The 20,429-nt window shown below is 46.6% G+C and overlaps 1 protein-coding gene across 3 annotated transcripts; it reads left to right on the plus strand.

Annotated features, from left to right (window-relative positions):
* Positions 1–351: 351 nt before the first annotated feature.
* On the plus strand, positions 352–19,644 carry GTPBP1 (GTP binding protein 1). Of its 3 annotated transcripts, XM_062492183.1 has the most exons (13): positions 418–546; positions 1,771–1,935; positions 5,732–5,843; positions 8,297–8,477; positions 9,526–9,874; positions 10,300–10,423; positions 12,368–12,482; positions 12,934–13,078; positions 13,222–13,404; positions 14,212–14,347; positions 14,884–15,062; positions 15,592–15,789; positions 17,385–19,644. In XM_062492183.1, the coding sequence occupies exons 3-13, from the start codon at positions 5,738–5,740 to the stop codon at positions 17,475–17,477; spliced, it is 1,809 nt and encodes a 602-aa protein (XP_062348167.1). In that variant the 5' UTR covers positions 418–546; positions 1,771–1,935; positions 5,732–5,737; the 3' UTR covers positions 17,478–19,644. The 3 variants fall into 3 exon arrangements, with proteins under 3 accessions (XP_062348166.1, XP_062348167.1, XP_062348168.1); XM_062492182.1 differs by lacking the exon at positions 1,771–1,935 and having other exon boundaries at positions 352–546; XM_062492184.1 differs by lacking the exon at positions 418–546 and having other exon boundaries at positions 1,186–1,935.
* Positions 19,645–20,429: the final 785 nt, after the last annotated feature.

Raw genomic sequence — 20,429 nt, forward strand, 5'->3', positions numbered from 1 at the left:
GCTCTCTTGCAGCACTTAGTCCCATCCAAGCCTTTGAGATCCCTTATTCGATTGGCTGTCACGGTTGTTTGTCACGAAGCCAGCTCTCCTATTGGACAGCTGGCCCCGGACACGTCGAGCGGGCTCTGTTGTGTGTGTATGTGTAGAAAACAAGCCGAGCTGGCAGTGCTTCTCCCATTGGCTTCGCGCTCACCGAGGGGGCGTGGCCTCTCCTCATGAATAACCACTACTCCACCCGCTGTCGCCATGGCAACATGCAAATTTAGCCGCTGCTCCGCCGGTGATTGGCGGGCACCGCCTTGGCGGGCCCGGGGGCGGGGCTGAGGCGGAGAGCCGGGCAGGGAAGGGAAGATGGCGGCGGCGGAGCGGAGCAGATCCCCGGTTCCTGGGGGGTCCCCGGTGCCGGCCTGTATGTTCGCCCCGGAGCCCGGCTCGCCGGGCGGACGGCCTCGCGTGGCGGCGGCCGCCTGTCCCCTCCGCGCAGCCTTCGACGGCGAAGACGGCGAGGCGCTCAACGGCGAGCCCGAGATCGACCTCACCAGTAAGGTAGGCCCGGCGGGGGGGCGGGCGGCGGCGAGCGCCATCACCCCGCCGGGCCCCCGCTGCTCTCCTCCCTGCCGGTCGGCCGTGCGCGGGGGGCTGCCCCCCGAACCTGACCGCTCCCCGCCCCTCAGGAGAGCGACAGGCTGGGGCCCGCCTGCTTCTGCTGGCTTCCCCGACCCCAGCATCACCTGGGCGGGCGGCAGAGCCAGCGGTGCCGTGCGGAGGCGGCGGGGAGAGGCGCGGTAAAGTTGTCCCGTAGCCCGGCCGGGACGGGAGGGTGCTGGCAGGCCGCTCCGCCTTGCGCCTTCCCCGCCTCGGCTGCCCGTGGGGAACGCCGGCCCGCAGCCGGTGTAGCATCCTCAGGAAGCGCAAGGTTTGGAGCTGTCAGCTGCTGCAACGTCCCGCTGACGTTTGCTCTCCGCGCTGGGTCTCTGTAGTTATCTCTGCTGCCAGTTGTACTAGTTCCTGGGACTTTCTCCGCAATCTTAAAAGGGGGTTAGAGCTCGTAACTTTTGAGCACAAGAGCCCAGTGACAAGGGTGCCTTGCTCTTGCAAAGGGGGTTAAGGCAACGCAGAAAAGGCTTGTTCACCGTGTGCAGCTGCTTTTTGGGATCCCAGTGACAAAACTGTGGCGGTCTTATATCTGTCAGAACCAGTTCTCGCTTCCATCTTGCAGGAAGGTGCATTGTAGTAATATGTGTGTGCCAGAGCCTGCCACAGACTTCATTAGCTGCCTCCTGTCACTGTCTTCTATTTTTTTTTCCTAATTGGCTGATCTCTTTAACTGCATACGTTTTGCTGCCACAGGTTTGGTGTACTGTGGTGCTGTCTCCCACTCTAAAGCCTCCTGAAAACTTCATTTGGTCCACTTGTAATTGTGTGATTCAGAAGTCAGCATAGTTAGTGTTTCCTCCTAGTTTTCTGTCATCCTTCCTCTTCATGCTTCCAGCTTAAGTTATTCCAGAGTCCTGGAATTTTTGCCCTCTATGCGCACAGAAAAGGAAAGAGGAATTGTGTCTGTGGACGTGGAAACTTTTTTATTTAATGGGTATTTTACAATGTGGTAGTGTATTAAAACAAATGTTATGAAGATGTCTTGTAAGATAGTAAAGAATAGAAATCAAACCTGTAGCATCTATTGATCATGCCTTAATGAGCTGGACAAGATATTTATACAGGATGCCAATATTGATCTGTGCTTTGTCTTGGACGTGACTGCTGTGGAAGAGGGCCAAGGAGGATGCCAAGGACTGCATCACTGATTCTTGACAGCCAGGAACCTGACCAAAACTCCAGCAAAGAGAGAAGAGTGTTTTTCTCTCACAAGCTCCCATTTGTGGTGTCAATCTGTCTTCCATTCCTAGAAATCTGCAGGTGCTGTGGAGGTGGTAGGTAAGCATTTTTTTGAGCTTTGTTATGATATACTTTTCCATGCAGCATCGTGCACCTGCAGTCTTTTCCCTGGACTTTTCATTCATCTCCAGCTTGGATGAGGGCTAAAACTGTGAGCTCTGCTCTACCTTTCCAAGTTGATCTCCCACTGTGTGCTCAAAACAGCAATCCCATATAGTGAGAATGCAGTAGCTAACCTGTGCCTCCTTGACTCCCCCCGGCCCCCCAAATCTTTTCTGTCCTCCCAGCTGAATTGTTCCACTCCAATGCCTACTCAAAATGGGGACTCCCACTGCAACCAGTTTGTTTGATAGTTGCTAGTTCTGTCCTGGTCATTCTGATCCACTCCCTGGCTATATTAACACTTCTAACTGTGTTAATACTTTTCTCCTGGTCCTTTCCCTGTGCATAAGGTGAGCTCTTTTTAGAGAGGAGCACTTTGGGATTCTGTTATCAAGTGCACCTTGTCAGATGATCAGGGAAACGGTTCCATTCATCAGCATAAATTCATTATCATCTTGACCTTAATGGTTTGTTTTCCCTTCAGTGCCAGCACACTGCAGCAGTAATCAACTTCAGGTTGAAAACCATAGCACACAAGGCTATTAGTGAAGCTGATACTTATATTAGATCTACATTCACAACAGAACATAATAGCACCTGAACAGTGTATGTCTACAGGGCATAGAAAACAAAATATGACATTACAGAAGGTGCCTTTCCCCCAGCTTCTCCATGGCTGGTGGTGGCTTTCCAGCTGTGCTAAATGCCAGACTCTGTTTTTCTGATAAAGAGCAGCACTACATACCTCATAGGATTTGGTTTGCCCCTAATACTTATAGTTGGTCTGCCTCAGGCAATACCAGCTCTCTCCAGAGACTGGGAAGAGACTTGAGAGATAGCATTTCAAACTTGTGAGATATGTTTCCTTCAGCTGTCTTAAGAATAAAACAATAACTGGTTGTTACTTTTTTGCCCTATAGGAAACCCGAGGTTGCTAGACCTGCATGGCCCCTCCTGATAACAGCTCAGTGCCTGACAAAGTGAAAAGAACAAAAGTGAACATTTTTGACTTTGTGAAAACCTCTTAAAAACATGCATTTGTAGTTCAGACGTTGAAGGGTTGCTCAAAGGTGAAAAGTAAAAAAACCCAGAGAAGCGAAGATGGAGGGCTTCTCTTCGACTAAGGAGGTGGCAGAGAACAGACTCTCTCCATCCAGGAAGCTAAAGAGATTTTCAAAACAGCACGTCAGTTCTTGCAGTAACCCAGGAAACTGCACGACTGGCTGGGGCTGTGACTTCTGAAACAGTTGTCAGAAACGCTGAGTGGCATTGGAAGGTGTGATCTGTGAAAGCTGCTGTTTTATCTACAGATACTTCTCTTGATGTCTCTCTATGTCCTATGAACTGTAAGCTTCATTGGCCCCAGAGTAAACTTTGGAGGCAGTCTGCCACTGGAACACCCTTCAGGAGCACCTTTGCATGGCAGTGAAAGCAGCAGTGTGGGGGAACAGTGCTGCGAGCCGATGTGAGCGAGCCTGTGCTGTTTGAGGCCCGCAGCCCTCCTGCCTGGCATCGTGAGGAAAGCTTTAAAGGAGGTCCTGAGTACCTTGGTACTTGTTACAACCTGCCTGCTCACACTTCTGAAGTACTTGTACTCAGAAAAACAAAGCTGATGATGAGGCTTGAAGAAGTTGGTGTGCCCGGCACTGGTGGACCCTGCTATGTTATTGATATTTTTGTGTGTTACAGCCTGTTTAATAGATCCACCCACATCCCTGGCTTCTGCTGGTGCACTGGCATAAAGAGTGAACTTGTCTGCTGTGCATCCAGGAATTCCTGAAAGTACTTGCAGGGCAAAATGAGCCCTACGCATCAAAACACAGCCTTCCATTCCTGCCTGGATTGAGCCTCTCAACAGTTGCTGATTTTGCTCTAAATGCATTTACACCCAGTGGTTTCCCTTAAGAAGAAAGCGAAACTGAAAGGAAAACAACTGAAAGAAAAACTAATAAAAGCAACACTCATTCTTTTATAGCATGAAATAGAAAGACTGTGACCTTGCAGAGCAGAGTGCTTTGGTACCCTTTGCAGACCATGCCAAGTAGTTGAAAGGCTTGTGTAGGGCGCGTGTCCAAAAGGGGCACGTGAAGGTGATAGTATCTCTTGTAGCTGTATGGCTCTTGCAGACACATCCCTGTTCTCTGAGACCCTTAACATCTGTGGAAAAAGTTGCTTTGGCAGCCTTAAACGTTCTAACCAGCACCTGCTGTCTGTGCTTCAGTGTCCCAGCGTGCATCACTGTGGTTTTGAAAGCTGCTTAAACGTTATTTTGGGGGGGGGGGGGGGGGTGGGTTCCTTTACATTCTAGATTTTCGAAAAAGGCCTTCATCAAGTGTGTAATAGTGGTAGTAATAGTAGTGGTAAAGGTAATTTCTACTTGAAAACACATTGTGTTAACTGTGCTAAGCAAGTTAGGCTCTGTTGTAGAATGCTGGGCAGATTTGATGATGTTATTGTCAACTACTCGAAGCTGTATGTTTTAGGCAAACATCTAATTTAGCACAGCTTTCAGTCTCAGTGCATAGTGAAGTGCTTCTTTCTGGGTGTGATTTTGGGATGTGTACGTAGGGACAGCTGTGGATATCACTGAGTGTTGGCACAGGTGTGCCTACCCGTAGAGCTCTTGGTGGGTGTCAGCCTTTCATAACTGTTACTCGAAATGCCTTTTTCACACAAAGATGTATCTTAATTGCTACAGCTATCAGGCTACTATACTGGGATGCTCAGCCACCAACAGATTGGTAGCCATGGAGGCAGCCAGAGAGCAGGTACAGTGGCTGATGGAGTTCTTGGTCTGTCGCTGCCATGCCACCACTGTGACTGCTCTGTGCAAGTGCTCTCAGCTGTACTGTGTGAGCGGTATACCAGAAATGGTGCTAGACTATGCTAGGAAGAATCATTCCTGAAATACTCTCTTGTCCTCATTTTCTGCTTTGTTTCTGTTTTATTTTTTCACGCTCTTGATGTTTGTACAGGGAAGGGCAAAGGAAATTTGATTTTTACAATAGCTGCAGTCAGAGTTTCTTGGTAACACAGCTGCTGGCTTACAAAACTGCAGCTCTCCACTGCTGAAACCTCTAGATGTGCTTATACAAATTGCTTTGCATGTCTGCCCCTCACAATTGTAAAGTAACTACAGTTTGAAAATAATGCTTATTTGTGTTCTCTTCTTTCCTTCTGCCCCCTCTGAAAACAGAAGGGGACATCTACTGTGTGAAAGACTTAGGTGATGCTCTGGATTTTGGTGCCCAGGTGCTCTCTTCAGTGAGGTCTGGTTGGCTTTCTCTGACTGTCCAGTAATGTTTCAGGGGAGCAGCAGCACTCTTTGCAGCAGAGACTGTGGAGAACCCAGCTAAGGAATTTCTGTGGGGAAAATATCTGCTCCTCTTTCTGTTTTCCTTGAATGAAAACATATTGAAATGTTCACTTAAAATGTGGCTTTTCAACATTGGTTACATCAAAATGAGATGCTTGGTATTCTTACTTGCTTTGAAGTGCATTTTCCTGCATAAATGAACCCTGAGCTCAGACAAACAACCTTATGCGGTGTCACAAGGAAATAGCTGTCAGCAAAACTGGTTTAAAAAACAAAACAAAACCACCACAAAGTGGTCCTGGAAGAAGAGTCCTTCTCTTTCAGTGAAGCACACAGATTAATTGTGCTTGTAACTGAAGCTGGTTTTGAAATTGTTTGCCTGACATCTGCAAATGGATATTCAATCTTTTTTTCCAGCTGGTGATGGTGAGTCCAACTTCAGAGCAATATGACAGTTTGCTCCAGCAGATGTCAGAGAGGATTGATGAGGGGTGTGGGGAGACCATCTATGTAATTGGACAAGGATCAGGTGAGTATAGCTTCCCCAGCAAAACAACAAAGAATTGGTAAAATTACTAGAAAAGTCTGGTTCATCTAACTAGACTGCTGCTGAAGGGTTCCAGAATAACTTGAAAATGTCCATAAAATACAGTAGAATATGTGGGACAGATTCTTTTATTTTATTCCTGTCAACAACTGTCTCATGTAGTAGAGCTAAACATTTTTTTTTTTAAATAAATTCATGCAAGTTCTTTTTTGGAAATAAGGCATATCTTGTCTGAGCACACCAGGAAAAGACAAAGAATCTAAAATTATAATAACAGTTTTAGTACAGATGTCCTCAATGTCTGTGAAGGTCTTGTTCTGTCTGATTTTGTTCACTGCTCCGTTGGAAATAACATATTTTTACCCCACAGGAATGTATTATAGATACTTCACATAGCCAAAATATATGCTGCTGACTTTCTGTATTAGTATGTATCTGCTGTGGAGGGAAAGGTTTTCCTTTGCTCAGCATGAGACCTTTATTGTCACGTCAATTTGCGTGTGACTGCAGTCGTTGGCCTTTGCAGATTTTAGTAGTTAGCATGGCTTACATTTTTGTTCTTTTGGACAAATTGAGTATTTACGTCTGATGCTGGTAAAATAATACTGAGCATGCCCTTGCTTTGAAATTTCTGAATATAAAATAAGTGTCTATAGTTACCATAAGACAAAAGGCATGTTTCAAGCATACTGGATATCTACTGACTATGAAGTTGTCGTGATCAGACATTTGCTGTGTATGAGGAGGAATATGAAACCCTACCAGGTTTGGCTGAAATAATGGAGGGAGGGAGCTGTGTAACCTCAGAACTGTGTGCTTTTTGGGTCTTCTTGGAGTTTTGTGAAGCAGCCAACATAGAGGAGAAGCCATAAGTAGATGGCCAGTGTTCATGCAGCCAGTATCACAGGGATTACACTATTGCCTCCAAGCAAGCTTCCCACCTGTAGTCTGTATCCTTGGTGTTTGGGATAAGCACATCTGTAGTGGAGATCTAGCCAGCCAGGCTAGTGCCTGCTTTCTCTTCTAGGATACCTTTTGAGAATGTTAACTGGTGGTTGTTGCAATGATTTACTTAGAAGTAGGCATTTATTTTTTAAAATGTGAGGTTAAACTTCTGACTTCATCTTGGCTTGCAGCGTAGTTGAGGAAGATGGGGATATTTTCAGCAGAGAAAGGATCTTGGTATCCCTGCCACTGTCACTCTTTCTCATTCCGTTTCAGCATCTGTGATTTTGATCATTCTAGATACCCAACACAGCTGACTGAGAAGCAATTGAAGACTGCCATAGGAAGATTATTAGTTTACCCTTCCCTTTCTTCCTTGGGTCTTGCCCTCTCCTATCCTCTACTTCTTGTTCCCCTCCTGTAACCCAAGGCTTATTTTAGTTTTTCTCAGTCTCAGCCAGCTTATGAGCAAGGTTGGAAATCACCTAGTAGCTCTGCTAGTTTTGGAGCTGGGCAGTAATTAAAATGCTGATAAGTTCATGCAAACTGCAGTTCCTGCTTACCAGCCAGTGAGTCAGCTATGCATATGAACATGTACACATGGCAATAACTTTGGTCATCCAGGTGCATTGTGGCTCTCCACCTTTCCTTGTTGTTCTTCGGGAATTTTTTACCCACAAAGGAGATTCTGGGGTCAAATCTGTGCACCTTCACAGCACCTGGATTGAGAAGGAGACAGTGATGGCCTTGACCCTGTCTAGATAGTTGGGCACTGGCATCCTATATCTAGATAGATAGATGCCCTGGCATCCTCTGACTGTCAGTTCTTTTGCTTGGCTGAGCTGCTTAGAGGAAGCAGTGCCTCCTTGTTTTTTTCTGGTCTCATGTGCTCTCAGCATTTCTTTCAAGTGCTAGGATGAAGGCAGTGAAACAGGCCAAAAAAATTGTTTTAACTGGAGGACATGGAGTCTACAGAAATGGCTGTGCAGGTCAGACTTGTAGAAAATGTGCATTTGGGGTGTGGTTTTATAAAATAAGCTGGTTGTTTACAGTTGTCCCACATTTACTGGCCAATTGTGGTGATGCTTCACTTCGACCTTTCCTTTTGTTAATGCTTTACTTTTTCTTGCAATATGAGAGGAGATACTTTATCTGACTGAAGCACACAAAGTATCTTCAGCAGTGAAGTAAGGGAATTAAACAGAAATGTGTCTTTCTTGCCAATCCCCATGTATTTGCTTGTAAAAATTGTGAAGGAAACTCCTCTAGGTGAAAGATGGTGCTTTTCTAGTAGTATCTTTTAAGACTTAAAAGGGATGGTCTTCACTCTTATTTTTGGCCAAGGCTGTTTATTCTGTGTACATGGCTGCCATCTCCTGTGCACATAAAAGTCCCCATGGGTGTGAAGGTCCCGGGCAGGATGACATTGCTGCTGCCTGTTGCAAGGTGGTGCTCACTGTCTGCCCTTTGTCTCCTCTACACCACACCAGATGGGACTGAGTACGGGCTGAGTGAGGCAGACATGGAGGCATCCTATGCCACGTTGAAGAGCATGGCAGAGCAGATCGAGGCAGACGTGATCCTCCTGAGAGAGCACCAGGAGGCCGGGGGCAAGGTGCGGGACTACCTCGTTCGGAAACGTGTGGGTGACAACGACTTCCTGGAGGTCAGGTGAGGAGCTGGGTGGAGACAGGGTTAGTCAGCAGCTCAGCTGCATTTTTACCGTGTGAGCAGTGCGTGGTGCTGAGCCAGCAACGCCACTTCGAGTCTGGGTGTTGGAGCTGCCCAACAAAGGGAGTCGAGCTTGACTGCTCCTTGCTGACAAAATTTTGTTGTTGTTGCTGTCTTTTTTGTGAGCAAGCTGTTGGTGGAAGTTTGCCTGTGTTTAGCAGAGGGCTGTTGTTCTCTGGGTGACAGCCTCACAGTTGGGGCATCTTTTGTAGGCTGGTTTGTCAGAGGGAGTCACGTGTGCACATGTGGCTGTATGTATGTGTATATATGCACCCTGCTGGAACACAATACTTTTGGCAAAGGATCCAGTTCTGTTCCAAGACTGTGATGATCCAAATCATCTTTTAATGGACATATATTATCTTATATAACATGACTTGAGAGTCTGCCCTGACCTGGATCAGGAGGATTTCCAGTATTTGCCAACAGCCATAATAGCCACATGGATCAGAGTCAAAGAAGGAGCTTGCTGTTGGACATGGCTTTTTCCTAAAATATTTCAGGTTTTTTTTGTTTATCCTTTTCTGGGAACAACAATTTTAATTTTTGTGCTCTACTTAGCACTTAGTGCTGTTGCAACATGAGAAATGTGAGAAAGGCAGAGGTGTTCTGGACCAGGTTGGGATTTAGTCTTCCTTTTGAATTGCCACAGTGTTTATGTTGGATTGCAGAGACAAGGAGTTGTAAGAGAGATGCTTCGTGTGGCATCAAGCAACGTTGCATTAAGTTGACTATGTTCTGGACACCAGTGACATGTTTCCACAGTCTTCCACATCCCAGTCCCCAGAGTCTGGGATATCCAGTTTTAGTTAATAACTGTAAAAGAATCTCTGTTCTGCTTGTGAAGCTCTAACATTTTTTAATCTCTGAAGGATAGGAAGCAAAAGCCAGTTATTTGCAGGAGCAGTGATGTTTGGGTTTTTTTGATCACTTGGTCATTTCTTCAGGTACCATGTTTTACCAGGCTCCTTTTTCCTTTCCCCTGTAGGGTAGCAGTGGTTGGAAATGTGGATGCAGGGAAGAGTACCTTGCTGGGGGTCTTGACTCACGGCGAGTTAGACAATGGCCGGGGCTTTGCTCGACAAAAGCTCTTCCGCCACAAGCACGAGATTGAGTCGGGCCGCACCAGCAGTGTGGGAAATGACATTCTGGGCTTTGACAGCGAGGGCAACGTGGTGAACAAACCCGACAGCCACGGTGGCAGCTTGGAATGGACAAAGATCTGTGAGAAATCCACCAAGGTCATTACTTTCATTGACCTGGCTGGTCACGAAAAATACCTGAAAACCACCGTCTTTGGCATGACCGGCCACTTGCCTGACTTCTGCATGCTTATGGTAGGTAGCAAGAAAGATGGACTATACCAGCTGGAGTGGGGCTGTTCACAGTTTTAACAGCCTTGACTTCTCTCCTGTTGCAAAGTTCCTGTGGGGTTTTGGAGGGAGGCAGCATCTCACAGTTCAGGAGAGCAGAAGCCTCTGTGGCTATCTGTGAGGCAAGTGCCCCAGGACTGTCAGTCCCAGGCATGCCCAAGGTTTATGGTTCTTGAAAATTGAAAGATTTCTGAGTTCTAGAAAACCTTGTTAAAACTGGGGAGGAATGAGTCTGCCAGTGTCCACCAACATATGTCTAGTCATATGACCCCAGTGGCACATGTATGACCGAATCACAGTCTACTGCATGTCTGACACAAGGCCTTCTCTGTAATCCAGCTTACTGCAAAAGGAACATTGACATCCCTGTATTTGTGTCCCTGGTGTAGGTTGGGAGTAATGCTGGGATTGTTGGAATGACCAAGGAGCACTTAGGCCTGGCGCTTGCACTTAACGTTCCTGTCTTTGTTGTGGTGACCAAGATTGACATGTGCCCCGCCAACATCCTGCAAGGTGAGTCTTACACACTCTCTCCAGGGCTGTTTCTTACCTCCGTACGTGTTGCTGTCCTCTGCTTGGCTTCAGGAATTACTGCTGGAAGAAAGCTGCTCAATCTGGTTCTGACTGCATTTTAAACACCTTCCAGAAATCCATCCTTTTCCCTTGCTCATTTTGCAGGTGGTTGACTTGACACTCGCCCTGTTGAAATTACCCATGCTGGGGACTCAGTTGAGGAGCCCAAAAGTGTTTGCTACAAGGTTTTGCTTAACTGAGCTCTAAGAAGAGCAGCAGATAGTTGGGGTTTGGGCTTTGCTTTCTCTCTGAGTATTTAAACCTGGAGATAAAATCTGGAAGTTCTTTGGAAAGCTACTTTCTTCCCTGTCCACAGTTTGAGTGTGATCTTAAGCTGTGATGGGACTTGATCTCCTGCTGCTGTTAGTGAAGGGGCAGCTGCTTGTTACCTCCTGCTCACGTGGGCACCTCTCAGGTATGCTGGCATAACTATAGCAGCTCCTTCCTCTTGTCTGAACAACCAACCAGCACTTAATAAATCAAGGTTTAAAGCAGCTACATTATGTAGGCTATGGTAGCAGTGTGGGAGGCAGGACTAGGCACAAGCAGGGATGGCAATAAAGTAGCATGGGCTACTTTGATTCTTTTTCTCAGGAGAGTTAAAGCAGCGCCTCTAACCGCAGCAGTGTTCTATTAACCCATGCATGATGTTTTTTCAGGCTGTGAGCTATTCTCTCTTTTAAATTTTCCTTAAGCATTTCTCATGCCTTCAGAAACATGCTGTGGTTCATTGGAGCAATGGGGTTTTTTGACAATCAGTCCTAAGAATCAGGGAAGTGAATGCTTCTGGTACTGTCTGTAGTTCAGTTCATTACTATAAAAATCCTAAATATGTTTCAGGCAAATAGATGCACGTGATCAGAAGATAATCTGTAGATCTCTGTACTAGATGTTTGGCAAATAAATGTGAGGCCTGACCACAAGATAATAACTGGGAAGGAAGGAGAACTTTTGGCTCAGTGTGAGGAGAGAAGAGTTGCTCTTGGGGGAAGCTAATCCCGTGACATGCTCCGTTTAAAGTAAATACACTCAAGATTTGACTCAAGTATATCTCTGAAGAGCAGATGACCTGATTAGATGTTTGTGTTTCTGTATCTAAAACATTACTTTCCCATGGGCAATAGTTTGTTTACTAAAACCTGTCTAATTGGATGACAATTGCAGAACATAAATTATTTTCTCTTTTAAACCCTTAGTACCCTTTTCTATTTTTTCTTTATTTATTGTCGGGCACTTGGTAGGAGGTTGATGCTAGTGCATCAGGTAATGCCCATGCTGGCTGCTGGATATGAGGCTTAGAAAATAAGTTAAAAAGAGGCAAAAGCTGAAAATTGGGAGCCATAAGATTTGTCCTAAACCACTGATTTCTAAGTATGGTCCACCCACATTATTCTAGTCTGTGATGATAATCTTTACCTCTCTCATGCTTCTACAGCCTCCTGTGGCAAGCTGGCTGCTGGGGAAAATGTATTGAGGTTTGCTTGGTCAAAAGTGTTTTCCAGTTCGCATATTCTCAAATATTTCTGTCACTTGAGTCCTGATTTCAATTAATTCACTATGAAAAATCTGTTCTAGAAAGAGGAAATACCTTGTAAGTGCTTAAAGCTACTAATAGACAGCTGTAAAATGTCTATTTCACAGCACTGCAAACTTGCCTGTCCATGTATGGTGTCACTTGGCAGCAGGCTAGCTGGCATGAAATGGAAGATTGAATGGCTCCTTAGTCCTACCTGGGCTGCAGCAAGCTCACAGTCTCACCTTTAGCCATCTTCTCCTGTCTTATCTGTGGCCAGATTACCTGTCTCCTTTCAGGGAGAGACCCCACAAAAGTGATTTGTAAAGACAGGAGATGCTGCCCTAACAATATTCGTTTCACCCTTTAAGAAACCCTGAAGCTGTTACAGCGACTGCTGAAGTCCCCAGGGTGCAGGAAGATTCCCGTGCTGGTTCAGAGCAAGGATGATGTCATTGTAACAGCCTCCAACTTCAGCTCAGAGAGGTAACGGGAGTAGAGAAGAATCATTTCTCTTTCAATTCTATGTGGAGACTGGGTGAGGAGATTCAGAGTCCTATTGTCAGATGTGTGAAGATTGCATCTGCCATGTGGTGTGTTGATTCTGTAAGAGTGTGTTGATTTTGACCTGCTCGTGTCCCCCTCTCTGAGGCAGAAATGAGAGGCTGCTTCTGGGCAGTCTGCAGAAGGTGGCAGGGTATTTGGCTTCCTTCAGTCCTTCCTTGAGAACATTGCACCTTTTCCCAAATGTAATTGGAAGGCAGAGGCAATGTTGCAGGTGTTGAAACATGGGGTGTTGTGCATCTGACTGCTTGCCAGGCTTTCCCTTCCTAGCACTGGATATTGAATTAGTCCCAAGATTTTGGATGTCTCCCTACATGTGAAAAGCCAGGTAGGAAGGTGAACTAACTCCATTTTCATCAATTTTCCTTTACAGGATGTGCCCAATTTTCCAGATTTCAAATGTTACTGGGGAGAATCTAGATTTGCTGAAGATGTTTCTTAATCTCTTGTCTCCACGGACCAGTTACAGGGAAGAAGAGCCAGCAGAATTCCAGATAGATGATACTTACTCTGTCCCGGTAAGGGGCCTGGTATTTGGAAGAATATTCTTTTCCCTCTTTTAGGCTGAAGAAGTTATCTTCTCTGGAGAGGAGAGTTCTAGAGCTCTTCTGCTGACCTAGTGGAGTAACCACAATTACTGTTTTTTTCTTTTTTGACATAGGGTGTAGGAACAGTTGTCTCTGGGACGACACTGAGAGGCCTAATCAAGCTAAATGACACCCTGCTTCTGGGGCCAGATCCCCTTGGCAACTTCCTCCCTATTGCTGTCAAGTCCATCCACCGCAAGAGGATGCCCGTCAAGGAGGTGCGGGGAGGCCAGACTGCCTCCTTTGCCTTGAAGAAGGTGAGATAATCTCCTCTAGACCCCCAGAACAGGAGCTGCCCTCTTAATTTTCAAGTGTTCTAGGAGTTCAGCTGCAGTAAGGCTGTTTCTACAAACATCAGCTGCCTCATATTGCAGTGGAATGGAATCCTGTAGAGCCTCTGTGGTTCCACATTGTGGTTTTTCCTCCTAGGAGCTGCCAGGGGATAGCAATGCCACTAGATAATGATGTTGGAGATATCTAAGGAAGTGGAGACATTGCAAGAAAAGTCTCCTTTTGTGCTGGAACTGCATTAGTAGCCTATTTATTTAGTAGCATATTCACACTACTCCTCAGGACCAGCTGCATGATTTGGGATTTAAAAATGAGCAAAATTTTATATGACTCCTATTGCAAAAGGTTTCTGTCAATAGAAACTGCACTGATTTTGAGGGGCTATAGTTTAAGCTACACCATACTTCATGTGTTCAGGCTTATCATGTTATATTAACAGACATCATGATTTTGGAGAGATCATTTTCTTGGATAATGTGCAACCAGGATTTATGTTTTGCTTTTAAAGGATCAGTGAGGTAAATGTGTCAAGTGTTCAGCATTTCCAGTACTCTTAAACCTTCCTTATAAACTTCAGCTGAATTTGATTTTTGCAACCTTTACATAATCTCCTATACACAACATACAGCTATGCAGTTCTTTGCTTTGCCTTTTGCTGGGTGTGAGATAGTATCTCTGAAATCCCTTAGGATTCTGCTGGATGCAGTCAGCCAGAGCAGCAGATTTCTTCCCTGGAGAATCATGCTAAGGTTTTTTGTGTCTCTGCTTTTCAGATCAAGCGTTCTTCCATCCGCAAAGGTATGGTAATGGTGTCACCCCGCCTGAATCCACAAGCATCATGGGAGTTTGAAGCAGAGATTCTGGTGCTCCATCACCCCACCACCATCAGCCCACGATATCAGGCCATGGGTACGTGTGTCAGTGTTGGTTTCTCTTTGTTTCCCAGTGGTAGCAGTTTGTGTCAGATCTAGCCTAAAATAATTTTGCTCCTGAGGTCTCTGCCAACCTGAATATATGCCATAGTTCCTGGTTTTGCCTTTCCCAGCATTGTGGAGGAGAGAGGGAAGGAACCTTGCAGAGTAGAATGGGGGAAGCTATAAGGTAAAAAGGAGATGTGTGCCCTCCAGTGTTCTTGGAGCTGCCTATGCTATATCTCTGTGATGCAAAGATTCTCCACTTTCAAATGCTGGTGAAAAGACTCATTTTGTGTCCTTTCCTCTAGCCCAGCTGCTTGGTGTAGGATTCTGTTGAGGGTGCTTCAGGACAGGCATGATTTGAAGGCAGCTATTCTAGCTTATGTGCATGTTCTTTTTGGGGATCGAACAAAGGCAGCTGCTGAGCTGTACAGTCTTTGCTGTAGGATGAGGAGCTGCCTCAGACGTGTCTGAAGCTGGTTCCTCTTAACGGGCCTGGCTGCTGAAAGCTTTTGTGCTTTACATTCACAGTGCACTGTGGCAGCATCCGTCAGACGGCCACGATTCTCAGCATGGACAAGGACTGTCTGAGGACAGGGGACAAGGCCACGGTGCACTTCCGCTTCATCAAAACCCCGGAATATTTACATATAGACCAGCGGCTGGTCTTCCGGGAAGGGCGCACCAAAGCTGTGGGTACCATCACTAAGGTAAAGGCTGCCGAGCCCCACTTGCTTCTGCCCAATAGCTACTTCTTACACTGAGAAGCCAGCAGGAGAAACCAGATAGCTCTGGAAAATTTAGGGAAGAGGCTGTGCTTCGAACACAAGCGTCAGCCCCGGTGTTCGAACACAAGCGTCAGCCCCGGTGTGGGTCTAGGATGACAGATGTGCTTTGTCATGTGGTGGGTCTTGAGCTGGTGTGAATGAGGGAATCTAAAGGGAGGGGTTGAGCCATATGCTGGTGGTTCTAAAGGCACAGTCTCTTTCTGACATCTTGTAGCTGGTCTGTTTGAGTCAGAGGTGGAGGTTAGAGTGTCACCTCAGCCAAGTGTGCCTTTTTCCAAGAGTGGAAGATCAGAAGTCTGTGTTTCTTTGAACAGCTGCTGCTGCATTCTTCTCCTTATGGTTATTTTTACAAATTCTCCTGAGGCTTTTTGTTTAAAAGCGGCACTGAACCTCGCCAGATCAGCCTGCCTATTTTAATGCTGAGTTTGGCCTCTCCCTTTGCAATTTGCAGCTACTCCAGACCACCAATAACTCACCTATGAACTCCAAACCGCAGCAGATCAAGATGCAGTCAACGAAGAAGGGAGCTGTTACGAAACGAGAGGAAGGTGTTCCTGCCACTGGGACGGCAGCTGGAGGCCCAGCAGCTGGGGATGAGGCCCCCTCAACAGCTGCAGCACCACTGACACCTACTGCCCTGCAGCCATTGGTAAGTGAGGAAGATACAGTGTCTGTCCTAGCTGTTTGTGTCCTGGTTTCACCTGTTGGAGGAAGGGCACTCTAAAGCACAAGTTTTATCTCCTCTTACCTCAAACTCACGTTGCCACAGAAACAAATAGAAATATAAGTAGTCTCACAGCGGGCATCATAATTCTCTGATGACTGGATGACTCCATGGCTGACCTTCCAGCAGACAGCAGCTCAGGGTACTGGGGCAATTCAGGTTGGACTACAGGAAGTGTCTAGTCTAACCTCCTGCTCTAAATAGGATTAGCTGTGAGGTCAGACCAGGTTGCTCAGGGTTTTATCCAGTCATGTCTTAAAAACCTCCCAAGGAGGAAGACTGCAGAACCTCCCTTGGCAACCTGTTTCACTACCTTGACCATGTGCACAGTGAAGAATAGTCTCTATATACCCAGTAGCTGAACTAGTGAAACACCTAACAACCAGTCACAGAATGAGTCTTCAGTGTCTGAATGGGAGGTAGAATATCCCTACACTACAGAAATTACAACCTAAGCATTAGGCACAGGTCATCTGCTCTGTCAAAAAATAAGGATGGGGACATCCAAGAAGAAGGAGAGGCTTTAAATTTCTCCTTAGAGGAATTTATCCAGGTTGTTCTGTTGGTTAGGACTTCTCAGTTCAGCTTGTCCACGGAGGATACCTAGTCTTTCTGGCCTGAAAGGAATAGAAACTCAGTTCTCACTGCAGGCTTTGGGAGCCTACTAATCAGCTTTATTACTGATAGACGAAAGGCCTTCTCCTTGTTGGGTACTTCCTCAGGAAGTAAAGGGTTCAAGAACCAACTCTGTCAAGTGACAGGGCATTCCCCTTCTTAATTTGAGCTATAGGGGTTGCCGTGGTCAAATCTCACCCTCTTGAACCAGACTGCTCATCAAAGGGGGCTCTCTGGCAGGGGTTCTCTCCCTCTACTTATGCCTGGGGCTTCACACCACTTCTCCACCTCGTCCTTGTCTTTTGTAGCGTCACTGTGGTTGTAAGTAGTGGTCCCAGCTTGCTCTTTGTTTCATCCCCTGAGATTCTGGGTTGCTTTTGTTCTTGCTTACGTCTTCCTCTCTCTCCTTGCTGCGTCCCCTCAGCCTGCACTGGATGAAGAGCCCCACATCCGTGAGGGCAATAAGGTATTTGGCTGCTCTCAAAGAGAAACAGTGGGTTTGCTGAGGTTGGGAAAAGAGTCAGGTGAGCCTGAGAGCCATGGTAGGGGGTGGGGGGCTCTCCTTCAATTCTGCACCGAGTCAGGGGAGCCTGAGGCCTTGATTTCCTGTATGCTGAACCCCATGGCACCTGCTGGCTCTCATGGGAGCAGAGCATTTAGAAACTTGGAAAATCAAAGTCTTCCCAGCTTGAAGGGCAAAACTTCATGGTGCATCTGTCTCTCCTCCTTCCCTTAAGGTGTGTCTGTCTCCCTCCTGCCTTATCTCCTTCCTGCAGTGGTAGAAAGCTGGTCAGTCACAACTGCCTTGCCACTGTGTGAATGTGTGTGTGATCCATCTGAATTCCTGCTGTGTTGATATCCCAACTGAGAGGTTGCTTTGTACTAAAGTCTGTCTTGTTTTTCAGTCAAAAGTCGGAGGAGGAGGACGTCGACGTGGGGGTCAGCGCCATAAAGTGAAATCTCAGGGAGCCTGTGTGACTCCTGCCAGTGGCTGCTGAATTTCTTATTCCTCCTCTCTCTGAGGAATTCCTCCCCTTCCCTTCATTTCTTATCCAAAAGATCCAGAGCAGCGTAAACCAAAACCCATCCCAGCTGATTGGCTGCAGAAGAATCATCCCTCCTCCCTGCAGGAAGCGATGGAGAGGAGCATAATTTATAAGCTAATGAAGGTGATAAGACAGAGAACTGAGTAACAGACACCTTCCTCCTCCCCCTGTCGAAACATTTTTGTACATCATGGGCTTAGTTTTTATTCTTATTAGTTTTTATTATATTTTGTGTGCATGAAGATGAGAGGGGAGTCTGGATAGAGCTGCAAAGAGCCAGTTAGTTGCCTCCCTCCTCCCTCACCCCTTTCTGCCCACAGGACTTGCTGCTCTCCCCTATTTGCTGTCTCAGATCCAGGGGTTATCAGATGCCTGAAATTTCAGACTTGCAAAGGTTAAAACAGGTTGTTTAGGATGGCTCCATGGAGCATTGTTTCATCACCAGTGTGGCCTTGTGCCAAATATGTTTTGGATTCCCTCCCTCTTAAACTATTTCTAAGTGGATTTAATTTAATGTTGTAATGACTGAAGTTTGAAGGAGATGGTGAGAAAGTTCCTTAGTTGGAGATCTAAGAGGGAAACAAATTGGAAAGCAGTTGTTGATGTTAAGTTCAGGGATCCTATGCTCAATATCAACAAATAATGTTGAAAGCACTTAAAATTTTAACTAGTGACAGAGTGGAATGGGCAGACACTTACCCACCCCATTCCCCTTCCCAACGTGCTGCTTTTCCTAGCGTTTGTTCAGTACACATTGGAGCAAATCTAACCTGCCTCTCAAGGTTGCAGCAGCTCCACTGACAGTATTAAGAACAGTGCAGGAGCGCTCAGTCCATCCCGTGAGCCAGAGAAAAGCCTTCTCACCTCGACGGACAGAGGTCGCAGGTGGCAAGATAGCTTTGGAACAGAGACACCAGGCTAACGACCTCCCCTTGGTTTTGTTTACTCCAAGATTTCCAAAACCTTTTTGGAACTCACTGGCCAAACTTTGCCATGGCAGAGGTAGGATTTGTCTTATCCCCTCTTGGCCCAAGAGGGCAGTGACAGATTGGTACCAAATTTGTTGAAGTGCTTTCAAGGTTGGAAGTACGTGGTATTTTTTTTGACTTTCATTGATTTTTTTTTTTAAGATTTTATTTTTCTTAATGAGAAATTCTGGCTTCTCCAAGACGGCCCTTCAAGTACAGTTTACAAATTACTGGTGGAATGGTTTCTTAACCATATAATGAGTTTTTCAAGTGATTGATCCCTGCTTATTTTGATCTCTTTTCTTGGAACCCTGCCTCCTCGCTTGGCTCCGGTGAGGACAGGAATTATCCTCTGCCAGCTTGTGATGAGCTCTGGGAGCATGGTAGCATTTTGAGGAGGAGGTGGCATCCTCAGTAAATCATGGCTCTCCCCAGCAGGTGCGGTCAGGCTCGGTTTCCTCTGAGGGCTTCCTCCTCCAATGAAGGACTTTTATTTTAATTAGAGAGAAAGACTGCAAATTTTTTGTCCCTCCTTAGCGGGTTGTTCCTGTTCCGTACTCTGTGTCACCTGTGTGGCGTTCATTCCAGTTCACCTTGTGACTTGGGGTAGGCTTCCAGGCCGGCCGAGTGGCAGAGCGCATCTTCCACTGCCAACACCAGCACTCCAAGAGCATTCAGTGGCATGGGAGAGGTGAGAAACGTGGTTTGGAGACAAGGGTCCTTTGCCTTAGAGACTGCAGTGGGTGGAAGGGGGAGGTCAGACAGTCCTTTTCCAAGCTATGTGCCTAAATACCAGCCCTCTCCTGGCGAGGGAGGAACTATAGGCGGCTACAACACTAATAGCACCCACATTGTGAGGGGGTGTGAGGTGTGGCTACAGCAGGGCACAAGAGCCTGGCTTCTTTGTCTTCTGGCCCTGTAGCAGCATCAAACTGCATCTGATTTTACTGCCCTCTGCTTCTGAGGGGAGCAGGGAGCTCCAGGCGGTTTTCTCTTTCTCCATTCCTTGTGCTCCAAATGAAGGAGACTGCTGAGACTGAAAGAAGGTTCACTTGTTTGTGCAAAGGAGGTGGTGTGATCTCTCTTTTGTGACCAGCATTTACAGATCACTCAGGCCAGTGTGATCTATAAAATAAATTTTAAAAAAGTTTGTTCCAAGTGAAAGTGTGTCTTGATTTTTGGTGCTCTGGAAAACCAGGCTGAAATCCAGAGGAAGTGGGTTTGCCTGGCACCAGGTTCCTTTGCTGGCTACACGAAGAGGCTGTGCTCATAGTGACTGCAGGGCATGGCACAGCACAGGAGAGCTGCTGCTGAGCCCCTGCCCAGCCCTGACAGCTTTTACTCTGGCCAAAATGAAGTGCAGAGTGGTAAAATGAGAACATGGCTGTGTGAGACCCGTGCCAGTAGGTGTGAAGAGCAGCTCCAGCACATGACTTGGGGCCAGCCCCCTGAGAGAAACTCTGTTAGTGCACTGCTGCATCTCTGGCAGTGCCTTGCATGCCTGGGACATGCACCTCACCTGTTTCTACAAATACAGTGGGACTCTCCAGGGTTTGCAAGAAGCCTTTTTCTGCCTCCTTGGTTGCTCTCAGAGGTTCACAAAGGCTTTTTCTGCTCTGCACAGCCCTTTCATAGGTAAGTGTTGGGCTGTGGTAGCTGGAGCTGAGGCCCATACAACCCTTTTCTTTCTGGAGGGGGCTTGTCCAGGGCCAGCAGAGAGCAAACCTGGCCCTAGCACAGTCTTCAGGGAGGAGCTGCATGGGTATTCCTCAACCTAAGCCTTCCGCCAAGTCCAGGTAAAGCAGACAAGGTTGTGGCCCTCCTCAAGCCAGTTCAATTTCCCAGTTTCCAGCTTTTTTTATGCACTAACTTAACTTCCTCATGCTGAGGAAAATTAAGTATTTCCTTTCTGCTTGCTTTATAGCTGAGGAGTAGT

This window comes from Cinclus cinclus, chromosome 4, assembly GCF_963662255.1.
Source record: "Cinclus cinclus chromosome 4, bCinCin1.1, whole genome shotgun sequence".
In the NCBI taxonomy this organism is placed as follows: Eukaryota; Metazoa; Chordata; class Aves; order Passeriformes; family Cinclidae; genus Cinclus; species Cinclus cinclus.